The 24,895-nt window shown below is 40.8% G+C and overlaps 1 protein-coding gene across 2 annotated transcripts; it reads right to left on the reverse strand.

Moving 5' to 3' along the window:
- Positions 1–746: 746 nt before the first annotated feature.
- Positions 747–22,764, reverse strand: fbxo3 (F-box protein 3). Of its 2 annotated transcripts, XM_063189241.1 has the most exons (11): positions 22,667–22,764; positions 21,213–21,302; positions 20,630–20,793; positions 19,021–19,135; positions 17,964–18,168; positions 12,236–12,281; positions 11,794–11,878; positions 10,794–10,916; positions 10,182–10,297; positions 3,972–4,162; positions 747–2,853 (listed from the first exon to the last, which is right to left on the reverse strand). In XM_063189241.1, the coding sequence occupies exons 1-11, from the start codon at positions 22,759–22,761 to the stop codon at positions 2,713–2,715; spliced, it is 1,371 nt and encodes a 456-aa protein (XP_063045311.1). In that variant the 5' UTR covers positions 22,762–22,764; the 3' UTR covers positions 747–2,712. The 2 variants fall into 2 exon arrangements, with proteins under 2 accessions (XP_063045311.1, XP_063045310.1); XM_063189240.1 differs by lacking the exon at positions 747–2,853 and having other exon boundaries at positions 4,044–4,162; positions 10,114–10,297; positions 22,667–22,758.
- Positions 22,765–24,895: the final 2,131 nt, after the last annotated feature.

Raw genomic sequence — 24,895 nt, forward strand, 5'->3', positions numbered from 1 at the left:
CAGAGCAATGGAGTGGAGTAGGGGGCCCCCAGTATGTATAGGCAGGGTCGCTGACAGCTTTGACCAGACCCGAGACAAGTTAATCTGAAAGGCCCCCCACACAATGCATACAATGTAGTAAGGGCCCGATTCTGGGTTTCCTCTCTCCCTGGGCCCAGGACTCCCATAACCCCTTTGTCCACCCGTCGGCTTGCCTGTGTGTGGGAGAGAGTGCCATGAGGAGATGTGGATGAAGGCATGGCAGCTCTTGCCCCGTGCTGCACTGCACTGCACTGCCCTGCCCCGAGCGGCCAAACAAAGGGCCCTTGAGGACAACCCTGGGCCAGGGCACCATGAGGTAAAGGCAGCACCCGGGGGCCATAAAGGATTGTTGTGAGACTGGGCTTTCCTCTAACAAAGCCTCTATGTGTCCTCTCCCTCATCGCACATAGCCTCTGGGATTAAAAAAAACCTCACACATCAAAAGATGTCATTGTTTAATGCGCTTTGAATTATTTTCATTCTTTGTTTGACCCATGGCATTGTTGTAATCATGAACAATAGAAAAATGGGAAGATTGGATCCCACTTGTCCCAGTGAATTCTAGATATTTCCTCTAAATCCGACATTGAGTTCGTTTGTGGGCTAATTTATTTTTGGCAAAGTGCTGTCCTGAGCCACTTCATAGCAATTCATCTATGTGAAGCTGGCAAACAAGAGCTTCTGTGATGAGACTGTGTGAAATGACTGATCAAGCGACAGCCAAGTAAAGCATAGTGTTTATTTTACCCGAAACATAAAAAACATGACAAACTTCATAAAGAAAACAAAATATCATTGATACACTTGATGCAAATAAGAGATTTTCTTCAAACAAAAACGAGATTAATGAAGGCTCTATTGCACAGCTTTTTTTCCAAACAAGGGAGAAAGTAATTAAAATATTAGTTAGCAATTACCCACAATTAAAACTCAAAATATGACAAAAGAAGAAAAGAAAAGAAAAACTCCTCTCTCTATACATATATATACTGTACATCAAAGGGTAGAACACTTATCCACTTGGCAAAACGTGAAAAATAAAATCTCTTAACTGAGTATTGTCCGACAGTTGTGTACTATTCTCAACCAATCATTTTAATGTCCAGCTTACACCAAGATGTTCGGCATCAACCTATGTGGAAAGAGCTGGTGGAATCTGCTGCATCTAACTGTAAGTGATGAGCTTCCAAATACAAGGAAGGAGATGGGGGTATGGGCTGCACCTAAATGTACTCTTGTTGCATTTAATACTGTTGATACTGATGACAAAAAAAGCTTAAAAACAAAAAAAAACATATGTTTATCAGGATCTCAAAGCCTGGTAATCACACCAAGCACACAAATCCTACTGTCTTGTGTGGGGTTGATAAATGATGAAAGAGTGGGAATAAAAACAAGACAAACACCTCATTGTGGCCTGAAACTGGAAGATGTTTGTCTTCTGTGCTTTTTTACACTCATCACTTTTCTGTTTCACTGCAAAACTCTTACAAAAATCCTTATACTATATGCCATGGGATGCTGTTGGATTCACTTGAACCTAAGAAAAAAACTACCCATGGAAATTTGAGAACAGGAACCTTATCTCTACACAGATTCATTTTGTGCATATACCAAACCCACTTGCAGTGTCATACAGAATAAGTGTCAGACTAATTATGTATTTATTAACTTAATTTTCTACTACTTGTCAAGTCTGACTACTGTAGAGATAGTATCTAGTCTTAAAGCGACACCCCACCATATCCCACTTCCCTTGAGTTATCTAATTGACTTTTACCATTCTCCTGTACTTCCAGCCATTTCTGATGCAGATCTGGTGATATTATTCCAGCAAGCATGTTATCATTGATCTGAATGAATCCAGCTAACTGCTAATAGCTCACTGAAGCTAATGAGCTAATTATCTAAGTAACTAATAGTTAAGCTGCTGGTTCAATGCTAGCCTGTAGGTACAAGTTGCATGGCCAGAGAGACAAATGGCTGGAAGAACAGGACAAAGGTAAAACTCAATCATTCAACTTGAGGGGACAAATGAATGCATTTCTAGAAGTGGTGGAATGTGGCTATAATGACCGTGACATCACTGAGTGCGAGTTCCCTGTTCCATACTACGAGCAGCAAAAGCCTTGAGTCACTCGGCCAACACATCGACTCTTCAACTACTGCAAAGAATCCAGAGTCGATAATGGATTGACCTTGAAGTCAAACTGAAAGTATTCAATGAGACTTTGCATCTACTGTATATGCACAACTGTAACTCACCAGGGTGCCTGCGTGCTTTGTGACATCCCAGAATTCTGTCCAAACCCAGCCAGGTGACGTAAAGTAAAAAGTGTTGCGCCAACATTTGTTCATGACCATTCCTTAAAAGCACTGGTTGCTTTTCGCTCTCTGTGTGGAAGATTCACAAGGGGGGTTGGGGACCTGGGAAGGTTTGGTTGGTAAGGGAGGCTGTGGGTGTTCAAGAACCTCATACATGACACCCCCAAAACCTGCTATGGTTTTAAAACAAAATAAAAATGACAACAAAACCCAAAAAAGCTCTAGCGTGAGTTGTAAAGCGCTTTGACATGCCAAGGCCAAATGGCATGTCAGTTGACACCGCCAAGTTGTTCCTCTCTCTCCCTGTGCTGTTGTGCTATGGGGGCATCAGCAGCATCAACAGCAGCAGCAGCAGCATCAGCAGCATCAGATATGGCGAGGGCATCGCCCGGCCGGGGCGGCCATGTTCATGCCTCTCAGATCCCCCCTCGTGTCATAGTCGTCCGTGCCCGAGTCGTCGTCATCGTCATCTTGGAAAGGTGGCGCAGAGACGTTGTTGACGGCGTTCTGATGGTGCAGATGGAGAGGGAGACAAAGAGGAACATGAGGAAATGACCTTGGGTCGGAATCGAACCCCGGTCCCCGGTCTAACAGTACTATCAGAGATTCTTTAAGTATATAGAGATATGCCAACATAATAGGTTTCTATGGGCACCTAACGCGACCAGGTTCCGGTCTGCCTAAAGGGGCGTGTCATAATGCTCCTACAATGAATAGAACAGTCCTTAGGTCTGCCTAGGTCTGCCTAAGGGGGGCCATAATAGAACCAGGAAACAATGGGCCAATGGAACCTCTCTCGCTCTACTCTCTCTGGTACTATGCCTTACCGCCATCCACCTTTGCTGATGGAAATAATTCACAATAATGCTTATTATTTTCAACCAGCACAACCATGCATAAACACAGAAGCAATACACGAGTGTGATTTATTCAATTGAATATTGCCACTGATTCATTGGTCAAATTGGCATTGATTTGTAGATTTGTGTCAGGAGTCTGCCATGCACACATGCACACATGCGCGCACGCACACACGCACAGAGTGTGTTACAATATGCAACCTTGCTCCCTCCACTTGTGCTTGTGGCCTCGACCTGCCTCCTGGCCCCTCCTCCGTGGAGAAAACGATAAAGTTTCCCAGCTGTCAGCCTAGCCACAACAACTTTTGAGGGACTGTTTTTCATTCACCATCCCAATTGCAAATGAGAAAAAGACTTTACAATTGAGCTTTTGCAAGATATTGAAATATAACGCTGTTGTCAGTGATGTCATCATGACATATTACTTCCTGGTATGAGGAAACCAGCACAAGTGGAGGAGGCAAGGTTGCATATTGTAACGCACTCACAAACACAAACTTTGTCAAACCGTAGGTGGGCGTGAGTGCGTGTGTGTCAGGCTTGTACGAAATTCTGAATGGAAAGAATTTCAATTCAAAATAATGACATAATACGAACACTAGGTGGTGCCATTACCTTGAATTTCTTTGAATTTAATCTACACCACCCATTGAAAGTACATAGAACACCACCACCTAGTGTTCGTATTATGGCATCACTTTGAATTGAAATTCTTTCCATTCGGAATTTCGTACAAGCCTGGTTTGTGTGTTCAGCAGCACTTACAGAGCGGACGACGGACTCGCGGAAGGTGGGGCAGACCATGTGGAAGCGCGGGATCTGCACGTCAAACTCCTCCTCCTTCTTCCGAAGCCGGTGGAAGGTGTAGTGGCCCTCCATGTACTCCGAGGTGGTGGAGAACGTTGTGCAGCTGGCGTACTCGTGCACCTTGCCGGGCGTCATCACCGGAAACTCTCCTGAGGAGAAAAACACATGTGTATCCTTGTATTTTAAAATGTTCTTTTTAAAGTGGATCACCATTTAGTATTGCCCGCACTTCCACTGGACATACCCAGTACAAGTACATCATGTTACATGCTGCCACATACTTTACGGATGTGTACCTAATTAATCTAACTGTGACCGTTAGATGGGACAGCAAGTGTGACCAAAAAAAACAGATATTCAGACAGTGTGCCAACACCATGTTATCACGTTTAGTTTGATGAATTGGTCCCAGATTGATTGATCGACTGAGTGTTTTTCGCTCCATTCCAATGTTCGTGGCATACTTACATTACATAACTACATTAGAGTGTGATTGACAGATCATTGATTAATTGATGGACTGACTGACTGATTGACCCTAAGACTCCCAGAATCTAATATATACAGTTAGGGCCAGAAATATTTGGACAGCAACACAATTATCATCCTTTTCCACCCTATACCCCACCACAATGGATTTGAAATAAAACAAACAAGCTGTGCATTAACTGTAGACTCTCAGCGTTAATGTGAAGGTGTTAAAATCCATATCGCATAAACAGGAATGAAATAGCAACGTTTTTTGCGTGTGTTACCCACTTTTCAAGGGATCAAAAGTAATTGGACAGCAGGCTTCTCAGCTATTTTCCAGTCAGATGTGTGTTATTCCCATACTACACCATCACCAAGATGTCAATACAAGGTCTTAGAGTTCATTTGAAGTGTTCCATTTGCATTTCCATATATTTTTACGGAATATCCATGAGATCCATAGTCCATCTGTCACCATCAGTGATGCAAGCCATCATAAGGTGGGAAAAAATCAAAACAAACCCATTTGAGAGATGGGGAAACATTGAATATGATTAATTCAAGAGTTCAGAATGTTGGAAAAAAGAAATACCAGAGCAACACCAAATTACCTGGCAGACATGGAAGACAAATGCTGTGGATGACAGACAATATTCTGTATCTGGTGAACAAAAACCCATCTCCCAACAGTTGGCCAGATGTAGAACACTGTCCAGGTGAACGGTGGAGACATGTCCAAGGCAACAATCAAGAAAAAGATCAAGAACATTGAGGAACACTTCACCATAGGAAATACAGAGGGTTCACTAAAAGATGTAAATTATTGATTGCATCAGAAATAGCAATACCAGATTTGGCTTTGCCAAACAACGTCTTAAAAAGACTGTATAGGTCTTGAGTTACATCCTATGGGCAGAGGAGACAAAAATCATCTTGTACAAGGGTAATGGGAAGAAATGAGTATAGAGAAGGGAAGGAACTGCTCATGATTCAAAGCATACCACCCAATCAGTGAATCATGGTGGTGGTAGTGTCATGGTGTGGGCATGCATATCTGTCAATACGATTATCCCCTTGTATTTATTGATGATGAGGACTACCGACAAAAGCCACAGGATGAATTCTGAAGATTTTCAGGCTGTATTATCATGTCATATTAAACCTAATGGTTCTGGACTCATTGGACAATGCTTCACAGTGCAGATGGACAATGACCCAAAGCTTTATCTGAAAGCCACTAGCCATTTCTACCCCAAAAAAGTGGAATATTATTCAATGGCCCAGTCAATCACCTCACCTGAGTACGGTTGAGCAAGCATTTCACTTGCTGGAGGCAAAACTGAAGGGAAAACACCCTAAGAATAAGCAGGAACTGAAGACTGTTGCAATAGAGAGCTCACCATAGCATCACCAGGGATAAAACCCAGTGTCTATTGATGTCTATGGATTGCAAATTACAGGCTGTAACTGACTGGAAAGTATTTGCAACCAAATAATTAAAAATTGAAAGTTTGATGTATAAATACTAGACTGTCCAATTACTTTTGGTCCCTTAAAAATGGGGTAGCACTGATAGAAAATGTCATAATTCCTTCACAGTTCACTCGATTTGGACGCAAACACCCCCATATTAAAGCTGAAAGTCTGCTGTTAATGTACATCTTGTTTGTTTCATTTCAAATCCATTGGGATGGTGTACAGCACCAAAAAGATGACAATTGTGCAGATGTCGAAATATTTATGGCCCTAACTGTAGGTACATTTGGATTGGCACATGGTTGAGGTGGACTGGCACATTAAACACTATATCTACTGTGTGATTGCAAAACACAGCAACCCAACCAGTGACTGTTGAAGGAGGAAACTAAGATTTTTTTTTATTGAAGTGTGCTCGTGCACAGTTTGATATAAATATTCTTTACTGTGCATGCATGTTTCAATGAAAAACTTGTTTTGACATACATGACAAACATATTGTATGTTTATGTCCTTTTTAGTGAGTTGCTATTAATGATGTCAACAATTAATCGATTCGGCAATGCATCGCAATGCGGGGACAGGGCAATTCAATTAAATACTGCAAGTGTCATGATTGATGCGTTTCAATTACTTCCGTGTATATTTCCGGAGCAAATTAATGGTAAATTAAATAAAAGCATTTCAAAGCATTGAAAACTGTAAGACTGATACAGAAAACAGCCAATAAAATGCTTTTCAGTATCTGACTGCTTCTATTGCCTCATCATGACTGATGAAAAATTTGCTTTGCTCTCAGTAGAAATGTAATGTATTGCAGATGGGTCATTCCATGTCAATTCACATGATTCCCTAGAATCTCCCCACATGACCCTCTCCGATTTACCCGATATCTCGCATACAGGTACCTTTTGATGTCAACTGAAAGAATTCCAAGTATTAGCACCCTACGTCCAACGGTTGCAGAGATGAAGCCCTCCAAAGTTGGGGTGCCATGCCCACTTTTCAAGCCTGTGAATTGCATACAAAATTTACAAGCAGATTTTGACACCTCTGGTTTTAGTTTCAAGGAAGATACAGGCCTAAAAATCACCATGGCCCCTCAATATGATCCCATCTACCAGATGATGTACTTACATGTCTTGATTATTTTTGGCTATATTAAGCCTTAAAAACTGAATTTGTGAAAAGCGTGATGAAGAGTCTTGCCATTTTGGGGTTCCAGAACTTTGACATTATGTATGCTTTGGGAGTTATAATTGATTTTCCATCATATTTGGGAACTGTACAGTGTATTGCAAAATATTTAGGGCGCTCAGACTTTAAAAGATAAAATAGGAGGGACTCAAAAACAGCTTTGAGACAAAATGACCTTACGGTACCCTCTACTTCAGGCCTCAAATTAACCATGTGGGCACTTGATGACTGGAACGCCCTTTCAACCCCATGTACAGTAGCACTGTATCAATCATTCAAGCTTGGAAAAACTTTGTTTTTCAAAGTTCTTCATATTAATCTTGGCCTTCAAAGTATATGTTTTTCTCCATATCTTATCACAGTGTGTTTTGTCTGCTGCCATCTGCTGGTCTAAAAAAGTAACAACAGCGTAATGTTATAAAACAAAAGGGGCTGGGAAATCTTGCCCATAATTTACCAATAAAGCACTGTAATTATACAGTATATTGCTATATGTTAATTATGATTTAAACAAGCATGATGAATATTTCTAGTTCAAATAATTTCCTAAGTGTGACTGCTTAACGCTCAATCATGATGCCAGTCCCAAGATGGCCTCAACCCTGCACTACATTTCTACCAGACATGGGGGCGGGTGTGTCCTGGTAGAAATGTAATCATGATTGAGCATTCTGCACAATGCTTGTTAAAATCATAATTAATAAATAGCAATATACTGTAGAATTAAAGTGCTTTATTGGTAGCCTAGCGAGCTTAACTCCTAGGGGCGTCTAGATTTCTAGGCTACTTTATTGGTAAATTATGGGCAAGATTTTTCAGACCCTTTTGTTTTCTTACATTGCACTGTTGTTACGTTCTTTGACCAGCAGATGGCAGCAGACAAAACAGACACTGTGATAAGACATAGACAAAAACATATACTTTGAAGGCCAAGATACATATGAAGAACTTTGAAAAACAACGTTTTTCCAAGCTTGAATGTTTGATACAGTGCTACTGTACATGGGATTAAAAGGGCGTTCCAGTCATCAAGTGCCCACATGGTTAATTTGAGGCCTGAAGTAGAGGGTACCGTAAGGTCATTTTGTCCAAAAGCTGTTTTTGAGTCCCTCCTATTCCATCATTAAAAGTCTGAGTGCCCTAATTTTTTTGGAATACGCTGTACAGTTCCCAAATATGATGGAAAATCAATTATAATTCCCAAAGCATACATAGTTTCCAAGATCTGGAACCCCAAAATGGCAAGACACTTCATCACGGTTTTCACAAATTCAATTTTTAAGGCTTAATATAGCCAAAAATAATCATGGCATGCTATTTGTAAGTGCATCATCTGATAGACAGGGTCATATTGAGGGGTCATGGTGATTTTTAGGCCTGTATCTTCCTTCAAACTAAAACCAGGGGTGTCAAAATCTGCTTGTACATTTTGTATGCAATTCACAGGCTTGAAAAGTGGGCATGGCACCCCAACTTTGGAGGGCTTCATCTCTGCAACCGTTGGACGTAGGGTGCTAATACTTGGTAATCTTTCAATTGACATCAAAGGGTACCTGTATGTGAGATCTCGGGTAAATCGGAGGGTCATGTGGGGAAGGCGTGTGAATTGACATGGAATGACCCAGATGGAAATTAGCTACAAACCCCAACTCCGATGAAGTTGGGACGTTTGGTAAACAGTGAATAAAATCAAAATGCTATCATTTTCAAAACATTCAATCTATTCATTAGATGGAGAATAGTGAAAAGACAACATATTAAGTGTTAAAACCGAGAAAAAATATTGTTTTGGGGGACATATGTACTCATTTCTAATTTGATAAATCCAACACGTCTCAAAGGAGTTGGGACGGGGGATCAGTGAAATTTAGTAAACATCCAAATAAGATAAAAAAACAAAGAAGAACATTTCAAAATGAATTGTACTGACGGACAATATAGGTGTCCAGGTATAAGATCATTACAGAGAGGCTGAGTCACTCAGAATTAAAGATGCAAAGGGAATAATTACCATAGTTATCACATACATTTTTGAATTCCCTTTGATTTACCACGATTGAGTGTATATAAGACATATTTTTGTTAATAAAATCATTGTATAGGTTCATGACATCATGAAATATATATTGGCTGTAGTCTCACTCTAGCACTCCAGGAATTAGAGCAGTTGAAAATTGACCATATTAAGAATGCTTAATGCATGAAAATGATACAGGGGTGTAACATTCTCCTAAGCACCTGAGCTCACTTGAAATAGACCCAGAAGACATGGGAAACTGTCCTTTGCTTACAGAAGTCAGCAGAAGTTGTAGAAGTCCATTCTTTTTGACAATAATAGAGCCTTGCACATCCTGTGCTACAGTGAAAATGGACCATCCAACTTGTGTTAGTGCTAGCTTCAAAAGTCAGCCTCCATGATGGCATGCGGGTGCAGTAGTGCATTGGTTAAGATGTTCTCACTCATCTGTAGAGTTAAATACAGTGCTGAATGGTATAAATGGGTTTTAAACAGCATGAAAAGCCACTCATGCATTATATTTTGAAGGGAGATCTTCGATTACTGCCACATAGTAGGGTCAAATTGCATTCTCTACTATGTATTAACAGTTTGGCTCCATCATAAAGACCAGCAGGTGATAAAATGGTGGGTTTTTGGTCAAGACCTGTCACACTGTAAACAATGTCTATTGTGCATGGTCCCTGCTGAACTAAACAAAATAAACTAAACTAAACTAAACAATGCATTGTAGAATCGAATCGAATCGAATCGAATCGTGAGGGCAGTGCCAATGCACACCACTAGTTGCTATGGATAGAAGTCAACTTAATGTAAGGAAGACCACAAGGTCAAAACGTGATCATGCCATTGAATGAATTCAAAGAAGAAAAAAAATAACTTAAAGAAGGAAAAAAACGAAAGGAGTGTGCGAACCTTTTTAAAAGGAAAAAAGATCACCTTTTGTTCAGCACCAGGGATAGTGCCCAAGCTAAGCCACAAGTGCTTTGTTTCCATGTCATTCTTACCGACCACGCCGGGTCCTCGAACCTCCTCCACGTTGCCGTTGGCGTTGGTGATCTTCCAATAGCGACTGTCTAGCTGGCACGCACTCTCCGGCAGCGCACTCTTGGACATCTCAATCCTGAGAGCACAACAGAAAACGTTATAGTTAGGTGCTTTTATGCCTTTACTTGACAGGACAGTGTGAGATGGCAACAAGGAAGCGAGCAGGAGAGAGAGATGGGGGAGGATCGGAAAATGACCCTGGGTCAGAACCAAATCCAGATCCCTGTCGTAACAGTACAGTGCCTTAGCCGTTTGAGCCCTGGCCAAGACCAGAGAAAATGTATTGAGGGAAATTCGGGTCCGGAAGGAAATTAAAGTCACATATGAATAACACAATCACACGCAAACACACAATCAGCACATAAAGGAGCACACACCCTCACATGTTAAAACTATCAAACACTCTAGGACAGGGAACATCCTAGATGTGAACAATGCGACCTCAAGTAGGGCATTTCAGGGCACGCACACACACACACACACACACACACACACACACTTGTGCAAAAATAATAAAATGTTGATGTCATTTATACACATACAGAGGCATCATTCCATGGGGTGGTTCGTACCTGATTCGGTAGGTGAAGAAGAAGTGCGGGGGGTGTACAGAGCTGAGCTCAGGCAGGAAGGAGGTAGAGACGGACACCGTGATGTCACCTGTGGTGGCCACACACTGCTTGTCATGGACATACCTAAAATACATGACATGGGGGAAGGAGAGAGAGAGACAGAGAGAGAGAGAGAGAGACAGAGAGAGAGAGAGAGAGAGAGAGAGAGAGAGAGAGAGAGAGAGAGAGAGAGAGAGAGAGAGAGAGAGAGAGAGAGAGAGAGAGAGAGAGAAAGGAAGAAAAAAAGAACCAAAGAGAGAAAGAAAGGAAGAGCAAAAGACAGAAAGAGGAGGAGAGAGTGTGTAGTATAACATGCAATTTAAATCTGATACCCTTCACGAATATTGTCAATATTTAGATCCAGAGTGCAGCATATGGTGACATCACACAGACATAAGAGGCCAATTTGCGGCAAGCACTGCTTGTCCAATACATATGAACAAGCTTGTGACGCATGTGAGGAGCAGTCTCTGACGCAGCTTACTTGAATTCTGACCATGAATGTCAAACTCATTTTTTTATATCCATGTTTTTTATATTCACCCTGTAGGCTACACTGGGGCATGGAACAGAAGGGGAGAGGGTACACTGTCACAATAAATCACACTCTAATCAATTGGAAGTGGCTGCACCACGTGCAAATGCACTGCGTACTTTCACAAAAATAAATAATATATGGCTATAAATAGCCCCACTTCTCCAAACAGCACTTTACAAGGGCCTCGACTGCCTATCTGCATACAGTGTTTGGACACAAGACTTAGTGTGAATGAATGAATCAGTTCAAATTTTAATAATGATAAGGGTTGTATAATTTGATATTGTAGACATCGTTCACAATACATTTCATTTTCATAATTTTACAATATTTCAACTTCATCATTTACAATGCATTTGCTGCAGTGGGTTTTGCAACAATAACAGCACATTGCATTCATATGACTCCTTTTCAAGTCCATACCTGAAGATCTGGTCCCGGATGATGGGGTACTCCCCCGTCACCACGTTATGGACGTATGAGGTAAACCACTCTGTAAAGCTCGACCCTGACATGGAGAACATGGGAAGGCAGAATCAGTCTCTCAGTCAAATCACTCAATAATAAAATAGAAATACATTTTATTTATATAGCCCTTTACATTGGATAAACACATTGCCATCCAATATATCAATTGTGCAGTCGGTAGGATTTGCAATATAGGACCTGATGTGTAATTCATGTGACACAGCAAGCATATCAGCAAATGGGAAATCTCCCAATAGAATAGCCTGGTTTCATTTTGATAAGAGGATGACCCTGTAAGACTCATCTATTAGCAGACGCACTCAAGAGTTAACTCGCTAGCTTTATTTACCAAATCACGCATTACTTGAATAGGATTCCCTGAAGAGAGGAATCATACCTGTGATGAACATGTCAATTGCTGATGGATCTTGGGCCATTTGATCCTGAAAAAAAAAAGTCGGGCCAGAATAATCAACAGTTGAAGTGCAATTGAAGGGAACAAGATTGCCATCTAGTGATGAAAAATATAACAAAAAAACACAGGACTCAGCATCACCATCAACAGTCCTCACGAACACTGGAAGAAAAGCATTGAGTTACCAGTGAGTGGATATACAGCCGCGGCAAAAATTGAGAGACCACTTCGAAATGTTAAGTCTTTCTGATTTTGTTATGGATAGGTATGGGTTTGAGTAAAACAAATTGTTATTTCATTCTATAAACTACCGGCAACATTTCCTCAGATTTTTGAAAGAAAATACTGTCATTTAGATCATTTATTTGCAGAAAATCTCAAATGGTCAAAATAACACATAAGATGCAATGTTTCCAAAGCCCAAAAAAGGCAAAGAAAACAAGTTGATATTAACTTAAAAACAACATAATAGTAATGTATTAACTTGGGAAGAGTTCAGAAATCAATATTTGGTGTAATAAACCTGACAATAAACCTGATTTGTAGTCACAGCTTTCATGCGTTTTGGTATGTGTTCCATTACTCCTTCATATTGTTCTTGGATGACTTTCTTCCAGGACTGGTGCAAGAATTCAAGTTGCTGAGCTCGGTTTGATGGCTTGTGACCATCCAGCTTCCTCTTGACCAAATTCCAGAGGTTTTCAAGGGGGTTCGGGCCTGGACATTGGGCTGACCATGTCAGAGTATTGGTCTGGTAGTCCTCCATCCACACCTTGATTGGCCAAGATGAGTGGCTGGAGCATTGTCCTTCTCTAAAAAACATTCCTCAGCGTTCGAGAGTGTTGTCAGAACATTAGGAAGTAAGTTTTGGCCCAAGGTAACTTTGTATGTGGGTGCAGAGACGTGCCGTTTGCAAGATGAATCTGTCCGATTTCAGCCTTGCTTAAGCTCCCCCAGATCATCTCATATCCTTCGCCAAATTTCACATCTAATCCAACATCTGGTCATCTAATGGTTAGCTAGATGCCTGGAGAAGTCTATGAACCACAGTAACTTGCACCTGCTGTGAAATATGGCCGAGAATAGGAGATTATCTGAGGATGCCTCAGCAAGGCTGAAATCGTAAAAATTCATTGTTGCAAATGATGCGTCTCTGAAGTCACATACAAAGTTACCTTGGGCCAAAACATGATTCCTTCTGTTCTGACAACACTACTGAATGCTGAGGACAGTTTTTAAAGAGAAGGGCAATGCTCCAGCCACTCAGCTTGCCAATCAAGCTGTGAATGGAGGACCACCAGATCAATACTCTGACATGGTCAGCCCAAACTCCAGGCCCGAACCCCCTTGAAAACCTCTGGAATTCGGTCAAGAGGAAGCTGGATGGTCACAATCCATCAACCAAAGCTCAGCAACAACATTGTGAAGCAGTAATGGAACGAATGTACCAAAACACATGAAAGCTGTGACTAGAAATCGGGCTTATTCCACCAAATGTTGATTTCTGAACTCTTCCTAAGTTAATACATTACTATCATGTTGTTTTAAAGTTAATATCATCCTGTTTTCTTTGCCTTTTTTGAGATTTGGAAACATTGCATGTTATGTGTTATTTTGACCATTTTGAGATGACAATGTTTGTTTTACTCAAACCCATACCTATCCATAACAAAATCAGAAAAACTGAAAATTTCGAAGTGGTCTCTCAATTTTTGCTGCAGCTGTATGTTAACACAAGCTATAGGGAACATGTTACAGTTATGTGCTATCTCGGGGGATAGTAGGATTGTGGCCAATACAAATCCTGCAATGTAATTCAAAACATTTGTAAGTGACTAGTGGGGACCGTGCAATTGCTGTGGCAGCTCCTCGTCTCTGGAATACTTTGCCCCTGACATCAGATCTGCTCCTACAACCACTACTTTTAAATCCAGACTTAAAACTCATTTCTACAAATTGGCCTTTGCTCCCTAGTTTCATCCCCTTTCCCCCCCTTATTTTTATTTACTTATTTTTCTTTATCCATGTAATTTTATCTTGCCTTTTTATTCGCTGTGGAAGGCCTTTTGTATCTTGTGTTTTATTCTTACTGTTGACTTTGTCTTGTTTTTAATCAAATTTTTAGTATTGCTTAATTTTAGTATTTTAGTCTGACACTGTACAGCACTTTGGTCAGTTCTTGCTGTTTAAATGTGCTTTATAAATTAAACTTACTTACTTACTTACTTACTAGTGTTTTCAAAAGAAAAATAATCCAAATTTCCATTTTCACGTTTCCTTTCACTGGTAACATCAATATGACTTTATACTCATCGAACCTACCATTTTATAAGCCATATAAAACAGCCTTACAATTCTTACATGTTGAAAAAAGTAAGAGTGACAAAGCACAAAACAATGTAATCTTATGGGACAGAGATAGAAGATCTTGCTGACAAATGTGTGTATGAACTAGTGCCGTTATCGGCGTTAACGTGCAGCGATAATGTGAGAGTCTTGTCGCGCGATAAAGAAAATATCGCACGTTAATCTATTCTCAAAATATAGATTTGGAGTTTGGGTATGCACGTCACCATAGCGTTTAATTGACAGACGCGTTCAGACTGCGCTCCAGTCGTTTCTCCTCTCCACCTGTTGCTTCAGCAGACCTACTAAATATGAAATGTTTGCATGCTGGAAACATTAATTACTCTGCCATGGTAGGTGTTGTTTGAGTGCTTTCTCATAAGTGGTAGACTTAAGAGACATTGTTTGATGTGAAACACAAAGAGACATTATTGTGTGTGAGTAGGCTACCAGCCCGACATAGCCTTCATTTCCTCACGCATTGCATGGAACACATAGCCTAAACAACTTCCAGAAATCTTGCCTGTGCCATAATTGTAAAACATTCCGTGTGATATGCATTTTGAAGATTGTCAAACTGAAACTGTCAATATCTACTCTCGCTGAATGTTTGTGTTGTAATCGCGCACATTTGCGACTCAGTGAGATATTCTCATGTCAAACGGTAGGTAACAATCCTCGCGGTTGTCGCGCTTGATTTTTTTAATTTATTTTTTTTGCAAACTGAATTCTTTTCGAGCTGTAACTCCTCTGGCATTCTAACTCTGAGAACATCTGGCCGGTTTTGCCCAAATCGCCGTGTGCCAGTGCTGTAGGTTCTAGATAGCCAGTTGGCTGGCTCTGCTGAGGGCTGCTGCGCCTACTGCGCGCAGAGCTCCTCCTTCTCTTAAAGGAGCCGCTGCTCTTTTTTACAGTCAGTGGCAGATTCTCTCTCTCTCTCTCTCTCTCTCTCTCTCTCTCTCTCTCTCTCCTCTCTCTCTCTCTCTCTCTCTCTCTCTCTCTCTCTCTCTCTCTCTCTCTCTCTCTCTCTCTCTCTCTCTCTCTCTCTCCCCATTAGAAATGCTGAATCGTTGAGGAAATTTGGTTAAATAGTAATGATAAATATAAGTATTTTAAATAATAAATAATTTTGTATAAATGTAATGTTTGATAGATTTATCTGTATTTGCCTCTACAACTTACAGCGCTGTTCATTTTCAAATTTCAGTAGGCCTATCTTGTGCTTGTGCATATGCTTTATAACCAAGTATCAACATGACCATTTTTTGAAGATGAGATGCATTTTGGAAAAAAAAGATGAGCTTTGGTCTAATGCGCGATCTGTCTTAAAGTGTTTATGAAACGAAAACAAAGTAAAGGAATTTGACCATTTCCAGGACAGATTCTGAAAGTTCTAAGCCTTGTGAATAAAATGGGATATTGTCTGGGTGATATTTTGTCCTAAAAGTCATGTTAAAACGTTCCCAAAAAGTGTTTTTTTGGTGACATGCAAATTTTATGCAAATGATATGCGTGACATAGAAGGGGTGAGTTCACCTCATTCCACCTTGTTCAGATCAATGGCGGCTAGTACCAAAACAAAGCGCAGTGTCAAGCAGTGTGTTGCTGGAGGGCCGAACGGTGCCAGCTGCAAAAATGGCTACTTGACAGAAGGAATATCTTTGCACAAGTTCCCTTCTGTGAAGAATGATGGAACTGTGGCCGACAAGGAGAAGGCTAAATCAAGCTAGGGCTCTGTGGATCCAATGCGTGGTTTTGAAGCAAGCTCGTGGTCACTGTTGTGCTCGGCACATTTCCACCCCTTGTGCTTCACCACAAATGTGGAGGTCGCGGGCATGGTTGGACTGAAGAGAATGCTATTGCCTCAAGCAGTTCCAACAATTGACATCGCCGGCGTGCAGACTGAAACTGCCCCTGCAACTGCTCGGGCACGAAGACAGGTGAGTGCACTGCTTTGCTTTAGGCTACTCGTTTTACCTTGTCCATCTGCTTTGTATGTTGTTTTCAGGAAAGGGTAATGCACATTACATGCCAAACCGATGCGAATGCTCTCGGAATTTGCACTTTTTATTGATTGCCATTCAACTGGTCAATAAATTGGTTTTGGGAGGATATCCGCACATCAGCGTGGTGCTCTCAGTCGAGGACAGCCAACTCACAGATTGGGCTACTGCTTAGCGAATAAACAGAGATGCACATAGCGTAGGCCTACTTTGAAGCGTTGATTGTTTGTTTTTAGTATTGTGGTGCACGTGTGGCTGACGTTTGGACACACCTCGTCCTCAGAGTCCGGCTGAGGGACACGCGACGCCTGTGACTTTGAGCACAAATAATAATAATAATGATAAACGCTAAAAATATGCTGAGGACTCAGGCTATATAGGGCGTTTTTCCAACAGCCTAATACCTCCGTTTTTTCTCTAGTTGATGATATTTTTGCATGTAGCCTACATGCATTTCAATCACACTATATCGCGCAATTGAATCAAAATTCCCCCCATTTGTCAACAAATACACACGCCATGTCATCTGTGGGTCATGGCAAAGCGCCCTTAGCAACCGTAACCATAAACAAAACGAACTGTCAGGCTATGTCAACAATCGTCACTTCGCCTGTCAGACATGTCACTTTCTGCAGATGTATCAGTGCCTCTGAAATAGATTTGTGCTGCTGTTTTTTTTTTCTCATGAGGTTGGATGTGTGATTTTTCGACACGCTGATGTTTGTATCAGAATTTTGGTTCCTTTATAAGATGTGGGTCCATCAAATGTGTGTTGTTTTCTCAGATCGCCATACTTGCAAACCAGGGACTCCCCTCTATGATGTCACAGCCCAGCTCATTAGTCACACCAAATTTCACAGAATTCACACTTTGAGTTGCCATTTTCACAAGTTCCTCCAGGATGATTGGGTTCAAAGTCTCATCGATGCTATCAGAAAAAACAAGGCTTTAATGGGAATGACCGTTTGTTTTTGTTTCATAAACACTTTAAGAAACCCCAAGGTTTTTTTCGGCATTATTTCGCCTGGGTGCCTATTCTGATATTCAGATTAATCTAGATTAATTTCATAATTACAGTGAGATTAATCTAGATTAAAAAAATTAATCTATGCCCACCCCTAGTATGAACCTACAACTACTAAAGTGATAGTCTTACGGGACAGAAGTAGAAGACCTTACTGATACGACATGTATGAATTGAACATTAATGAAGTCATAATCTTTCAGGACAATGGTAGAAGACATAAGACTTACAGTGTGTATGGTTTGAACTCTAATAGTTGTATTCTTACGGGACAGTGGTAGAAGATCTCGCTGATAAGACACGTGTATGAATTGAGCTCTAATAGTGGCATTCTTACGGGACAGTGGTAGAAGATCTCGCTGCGTGTGCGTCCCTCTGTGCTATCCAGGGCCAGGTACTGGCTGAGGCCCGTGTGGAAGCAGAAGGTGAGGGGCAGGCACTGCCTCATGCCCTTACGCTGCTGGAAGCCCCCCGCCGCCGTCTCGATGTCCAGCAGGTCCTCCGAGCGGTAGTGGTTGGACAACGCCATGCTGCCCATGAGGCTGAACCAAACGGAATAGGAACAACATATGAATATACAGCAGAAATGTTATGATATGTATATAAACAAGCATGGTGACTTACTAGCTTGTAACAAGGTTATACTACCCTATTTGTCCTGTATATATGTATATAAAACCATAACAACAGTATACTATGTATGGATGCATGTTATATTGCTTGGCTTTTAACAAGACCACTTCTGTTTATCTGATTGACATTGCACAGGAGTATAAATGCATGTGCTGCCATGCAGTAAATAAACAAGAATGGTATATGACCAAATTCAGGTTAAGTGAATAAAGTCCGCGACACTGCTTTGTCTCCTGTGTTAAATTTAATAATAGTGAGAGCGCTACTCCTCTGAACATTACTAAGTTGTAACAAGTTTATACTGTACAAGCCAAATTGGTCAACAGATAACAGGAATATGTAGGCCAGTATACAATACACTGATGTGTTATATTGTGTTATGGCTTTCAACAAGGTCTTGTCTGCTTATCTGATTTAATGCAAGCAAGTTTTGTTAGGTTTCAACAGCATGTGCTGCCATCAGCTGGCTAACACATGTATATGTTTAACGCATAACCTGTATCTATAAAACCAATGGTAATGTTGAGTGTTTTTTTTTTTTTTTTACAAAGAATATTAGCCCTCAGTCAGATTAATACATAAAAGGGATGTGTATATACACCATACACCAACATGTTTCATTACTAGGTTTTAATTAGGCCACATTGCCATGAGCGTGTATGTCAAGCTGATTAATAGGAATGTTTTACCGCCAGATAAGAACCATTAGGTTGATAAAATTGATTTACAAAAACGATGTGATTTTTTTTAAGGGCTCCTACCCAGGCACGACTAGCTTCTGGCCGTTGTGTATTCTGTAGGAGCATCTGTAGTCAGTGGGAAGTTTGCAGCCTATCTGGGCTTCGATGGCATCTAGCTCCTCCTCTTTGGCCCCCTCTGGTGTAAACAAAAACAAACCACAAGCTTCAGCACACAACTCAGCACTGGCCAATGGGAAGCATTAGCTGCCTCCACACATGCACTGTTCAAACTAAATTCAGCACAACAAAAATAGTTTTGATAGCCCCAGTCATCATTCTAATAAGAGATCTTACACCAACTACCGAAAAATAAATACTGGCTAATCTGTGTATACTGCACATACTGTGCATATGCACTTCTGCTACTTGTGATTCTGATTACATACTAAGACGCATTTTGTTACTCTGTACTTTTACATGTGTAAGGACAAAGAAGTTTTGTCTAGTCTAATGTAACGTTATGCAGTGTTTCCCATACATTGAGGAAACTATGGCACCTCCATAGTTTAAATTTGGCCGCCATAGTTTCCGAAAAATGTAAAAAAAAAAAAAAAAAAAAAAAAAAATATTATTATTATTTTTTTTTACTTTTTTTTTTTTTTTTACGAGTTCTGTGTACGTTAAAAGCGATTTCAAGTACGATTTCCTTCGCATTTTCCTCCTGGAGTAAATACATCCTATAGAGAAAACCACAAGTGCTTGAAAGAGAGAGGGATCAAAAGCCTTGTCAAGTTGTTGTAGTTAACTTGGGTTTTGGGGGCAATAAAAAAAAACCTTCCGAGAAGGGACAGTTGGGATGAGTTTACTAACACTCCCCAGGCTTTGTTTTACAGTTGTAATGAGTTAGGTGACAGGCCTTCATTGACAAGGCAGAGGAGACATCGGGCTGCATATAGAAATGAATGTGTAATGAATGTGAATATAGACATAAATGTGTAATATGTTGTTCAGCCCTTTTAATGGGAGGAATTTTGAAAAACTGGCCCTGTGACCAGCACCCCTCATGAAGAATGTGTACGCCTATGTGTGTGTGGGGAACAGGCATAGCCTACCCTCTTAGACCCTTTTTGTTTATGCGTTAACAATTTCACAGCAATCTTAAATTCTTATCTCTGCTCCTATTTTGTTTTATTATTTTTTTCATTACATAGACCCCTGCATGTGTATTATGTAGCCTTATTTCTCAAAATATAAATGGCTGAAATGTAGGCGTAACCCCCCCCCCCAAAAAAAAGGCCCGTGAAAAGACCCCCCCCGGGAGCCCGGACAAAAAAAAATCCCGGCTGCCCCCATAGTTTCCAAAAATTCTGTGGGAAACACTGCTTATGTAATATGAGGCAATCTAAAATAATAATTGTAATGCATCGGGCGAAAGTGGGCCGGATTAACGCACAATATAGATATACATTTGCAGAATTGTGATAAGAAGCAATATTGAACATTTCATCTGTCATGCTCAGTGCAGTTGGTAGACATGTTATCCTTAATTCCTAGATTGTTATGGCAGTGACGTGAAATTTGTATTCCTGGGGGCCCACAACAATGTGTAGCCTAGGGGCCCTAGACCATCTTAACCCGGCCTTGAGAAGGTGGGTAAAGAAGATGGATGTTACGGGTACCAGTATTGTACCTTTGAGGGATTCAATCATACGTGGGCATCTCTGTGCCAGGTAAGCTTTCAGGTCATCCCAGGCCTTTTTCAGAGTGCTGTAGTGGTCTATGTAGCGGCCCAAGTCCACATAGTACAATCGGAACAGATCCCTCCATGTCTGCCCCTTCTGTGTTTTCTCTGACCTGATGAGATAAAAACAAAATAAGTCATGGAGGTTAAATTTCTTAAGAAATTCACTATAATCTTCAGATCATATTATCCATCCTCAGTGACAAAATACAACATCTTAAGCAATGTGCCACAATGCAACAAACTAACAAATATGCAAAGTAAAGCCAGTATGTAACAAATAAAAAAGATTCTGCCCAGCACATATTCTTGCATCCTTGGTCAGAAAATAAAACGGAGTTATTAAATTGTAAACACCTAATTGAATTACTTTCCAAGCGTTTCTCCGTAATTTTATGCGTTCTCTCTATACAAACAGCTTTACCTTATTTCATTTTATTCTCATTTTATTTTAAACACCTGTCTCTTGAAACCTGGTAGGAAAAAACATACAGAGTGGAATATATGAATGTAAAAAACACAAATAACTCACTCGGTTACAAGCCAGTAATTGAAACAGTGCCTCTTCCATAATGGGTTGTGCCCCGAAAGCTCATTGAGTCGACGATTCACCAGGCTGCAGCTGAGGAAGTGAGAAAAACAGAACAGTATTATATTCTGCTGGTTAAAACTGTTATTAAAAGTTTGTTAACAGTTCCTGTACTGCTGAGGCAGCCCCTGACAGCTCAGGTTGAAATGTGTGTGCTAGTTTAGGTTTTATGGTAAAGGGCTACAAATGGACAATTTTGCCATGTCAATAGTGGAAGGGAAACTGCAAAAGTTTTTTTTTTTTTTTTTCCAGTTTGACGTTTGATCTTGAGACACACACCTACAGAGTAGACAGCCTGCCACATAGGCCTACCAGTTGGGCCTTTGTTGTTGATTGGTGGGTGGTGGTGCTGCTGTTCTTTTAATGAAATTAATGAATGAATGAATGATTATATATTGATTATGTTGTTATGTGGGTTTTAAAGGACCAGCAAAGATCTCTCTCTCTCACACACACACACACACACACGTAGGTGTATAGGTGTAGGCCTACCAGACACAACAGGATTTATAAATATATGAATTATATTACATTATTATTTTCTGGAGGTCCGTGATACAGCCTACATCATGCTGGCAAAAGTACGAAAAGCTTGCCATTGACCGTGCCAATTTGTCAGTGAGAAAATGCATTCATAATAGGTTATGCGCGCGACCCTGAATTATCAGTTGTGTGAAGAAAATACAACTTTATTAAAATAAATCCATTATTTTCGCATCCGTTTCTCTCATTTAGAATTCAGCAGCTAGTTTTCTTTTAAATCTGCTCATTTCCATTTTTCAAAATACTGGTAGGCCTACGCAGAGAAAGAAGTGCGTCGACGAGATCATACAATCACCCATTAAAACACAAGTCTCATCCATCGCTGATCTTGCTTCATGAAGTGTCGAATGAAACCAACTTTGTAAGTTACCAAGCGTCATCCCTCGCTTAATAATACACACGAAAATAGAATTAAATGTCAACCTGAAATTAGCATGTAAGACGGGAGATTATCACGGCTGAATTTCATAACAAGCCAACATCAGATGTTAGCTTTTAATAACGTTATGGAAGCGCCCGCTTAGAATTTCACGCTCATGTCAAACTTTCCTTTCATTTCAGGTAACAAGTCCAATCAAACATGTAAAGAAATAGTAAGGAATAGACTCTAATTAGTCCATGCCCTACTTGTTGTCAAGTAAATGACACAAATAACATCAGGTAGCCAAACAAGAACCATAGATAAGGTACATTATCTAGCTAACTAACTAGCCCGCTAGCACCAAGCTAGGTATACACCACAACAACAGTCCAAAACTTTTGCGATGCGCTACAAAATTAATTACAATTCAGCGTTTATTTCTGCAGAAGTGCACGTGTCTTTATGGGCGTTACAAGCCTTTGGATGCACTCACCTCATCAAGTCCCTGACATCAAGAAAAGATAAAATTAACAGTAAAGGATCCGAAGGTAAATTATCCAAGCTCAATACCATGGTCGCCGCCATCATGGAACCTAATGCATTGATGGGCGGAACCAAGATTTACGCGTGAAGTGTTCACCAATGAGAACAGGAAAACCCCTAGGTATTTTGAGATGTGTTGTTTTTGTTTTGAGGTAAGATTTTGGAACATTGACATAAGATGAAGGCAGGGCCCTGACACGTTCAAATAAAAGAAAAACCTTTCCCTCTTCTAGCCGTTTGGCTTGAGCCTCAACTTAGCAGTTTACAGAACAGACTGGGAACAGGCAGGGGAAGCTCAGTGGCTGTTGTATTGTATGTAGCCTATTGTTTGGCATTGGCAATGTCTAAAAACCCGTCTACAGAGGTGAATGGAAGTAGAACTATGATCTTTTCACAATGGTTTGAACAATATTTCGATGTTTAACTGAGCAGCCTAAAGCGTCAAGCAATTACTTGTCAGTCACATAAACATTGAGCAGGGCATAACCCTGTAGCCACTTTTTCTTTCTCGACAGTCACTTTGGAATTCCCTGTGAAATGTGATGTCACTGCGTTTCCTTTTCTCTATTAACGTTTATTAAGCATTTCTTTGAGTCAAACGAACCAACAAAATGTTCTACAGAGTAGTCCGCCCAAAATGTAGGCATGCCCATGCCCCTTGTCACACAGACCCCATGACATGCTGCAAGTTCTTCCCTTATCACAGTTGACCATATGCACCACAGGCGAGAGTGATACGAATGATAATGTACCCAAAAGGCCAGGCTACTAAAATCATGTTCTAAGGTTTTCCACCCTCTAGCCTCGCCCGGTGACCTGAGCTGACAATCACATCTGTAGGCCTATTGTCACTTAGACTACATGGGACCAGTTACAAATCAATTGTCAGTGTCACAACATAGTCTTGGCCTAACACCTCGAAGCAGTTCATTGTTCTAGCCTCACCCTCACCAACTTTATCAAGGTTGTTGGCCGGGGTGTCTGCAGCAAATTCTGGGCCCTGTACAACCCCCATCCATAGCTGAATCCATAGGCCTATGGGTCTTTGACATACGTACGCCACCGGTGACTCAGTCCAACTTCACCTAAATATTACAATTCCCTGTTTTTTGGAAAACGTGTGTATAAAGCTTTGGTTTTGCTTTTGTTCAGCTTTAGCAAATTTTTGCTCATGCGTTGTGTAAAGCCATTGCTTGTCAGTGGGCAAGGGCATGACTTAGCAGAGGAGCAGAATGAACCAGGCTACTCTCCCACCTGCTCTTTTTTTAACCTTTGCTCTGAAGTTACACTATAACAGGTCTTCTTGAGCATCACCTCTATAGGCTAAGTTTCATTGTATGTTTCAGCCACTAGATGCCACACAAGAGCCATCGCCCCACAAGGAAAAAATCGCTGGCGGAGCACTGTTGGCTGTAGAGACTCACTAGTTTGACGCCCTCTCGTGACTTCACATGGTAATCAAACATTTCAAACAAGCGATTTAAGGTTAGGGTTAGGTTTAGGGTTAAGGTTAGGGTTAGGGTTAAGGTTAGGGTTAGGTTTAGGTTTAGGTTTAGGTTTAGGGTTAAGGTTAGGGTTAGGATTAGGTTTAGGGTCGTATGACGTAAGCGGTAAGTCACGAAAGGGCGTCGAACTAGTGAGTCCCGTTGGCTGTAGCCATAGCATCTCCCAGGTACCTGGTTCTGTTCTGACCCCAAGGTAATTTTCTATTTGTGTGAGTTTTACTAATTTCCAGTACAGTAATTCTGTATGATTGTCGTGGCCCCTAGAATAAGATGTCAAATGCATCATCCGTGCAAGCAGCACAAAGCAAGGTTCCTCAACTTGTGTTCTACAAAGTGTAGACTACACAATCTATTTAGATGCAATGGTACGCCTATTCAGTGAAATGTTATGTGATTATGTGCCGCTTACGACATTTACAGTAGATTGTATTTTTGCATATCAGTAGATGCATGCTTAAATTTGTGCATAACAGGCATATAAGCCTATTCTATGCCATTGTTCTACTTTTCCAGAGAATTTGGAAACGACTGCCAATCGCTGAAGGCCGTTCAAAATGAAGAAACTGCACCTGAAATATTGAGCACTCAGCTGTACACCTCAAAGTCTGTGCTGGTAAGAATGGTACAAACGGGTGGGTGCAGGTTTCCATTTGAGGGTGTGGGGGTTTCCATGG

The sequence above is a fragment of the Engraulis encrasicolus genome, chromosome 22 (genome assembly GCF_034702125.1).
Source record: "Engraulis encrasicolus isolate BLACKSEA-1 chromosome 22, IST_EnEncr_1.0, whole genome shotgun sequence".
Classification (NCBI taxonomy): Eukaryota; Metazoa; Chordata; class Actinopteri; order Clupeiformes; family Engraulidae; genus Engraulis; species Engraulis encrasicolus.

What these genes read in the sequence shown, in the direction of transcription:
- fbxo3 (XM_063189241.1), bottom strand. Translation starts at nt 22,761, where the DNA reads ATGATGGCGGCGACCATGGTATTGAGCTTGGATAATTTACCTTCGGAT. An exon ending in TATGATTGAATCCCTCAAAG is followed by an intron (nt 19,136 to 20,629) that starts GTACAATACTGG and finishes TGTTTACACCAG; the next exon opens with AGGGGGCCAAAGAGGAGGAG. An exon ending in CAGAAGCTAGTCGTGCCTGG is followed by an intron (nt 18,169 to 19,020) that starts GTAGGAGCCCTT and finishes CGTTTGGTTCAG; the next exon opens with CCTCATGGGCAGCATGGCGT.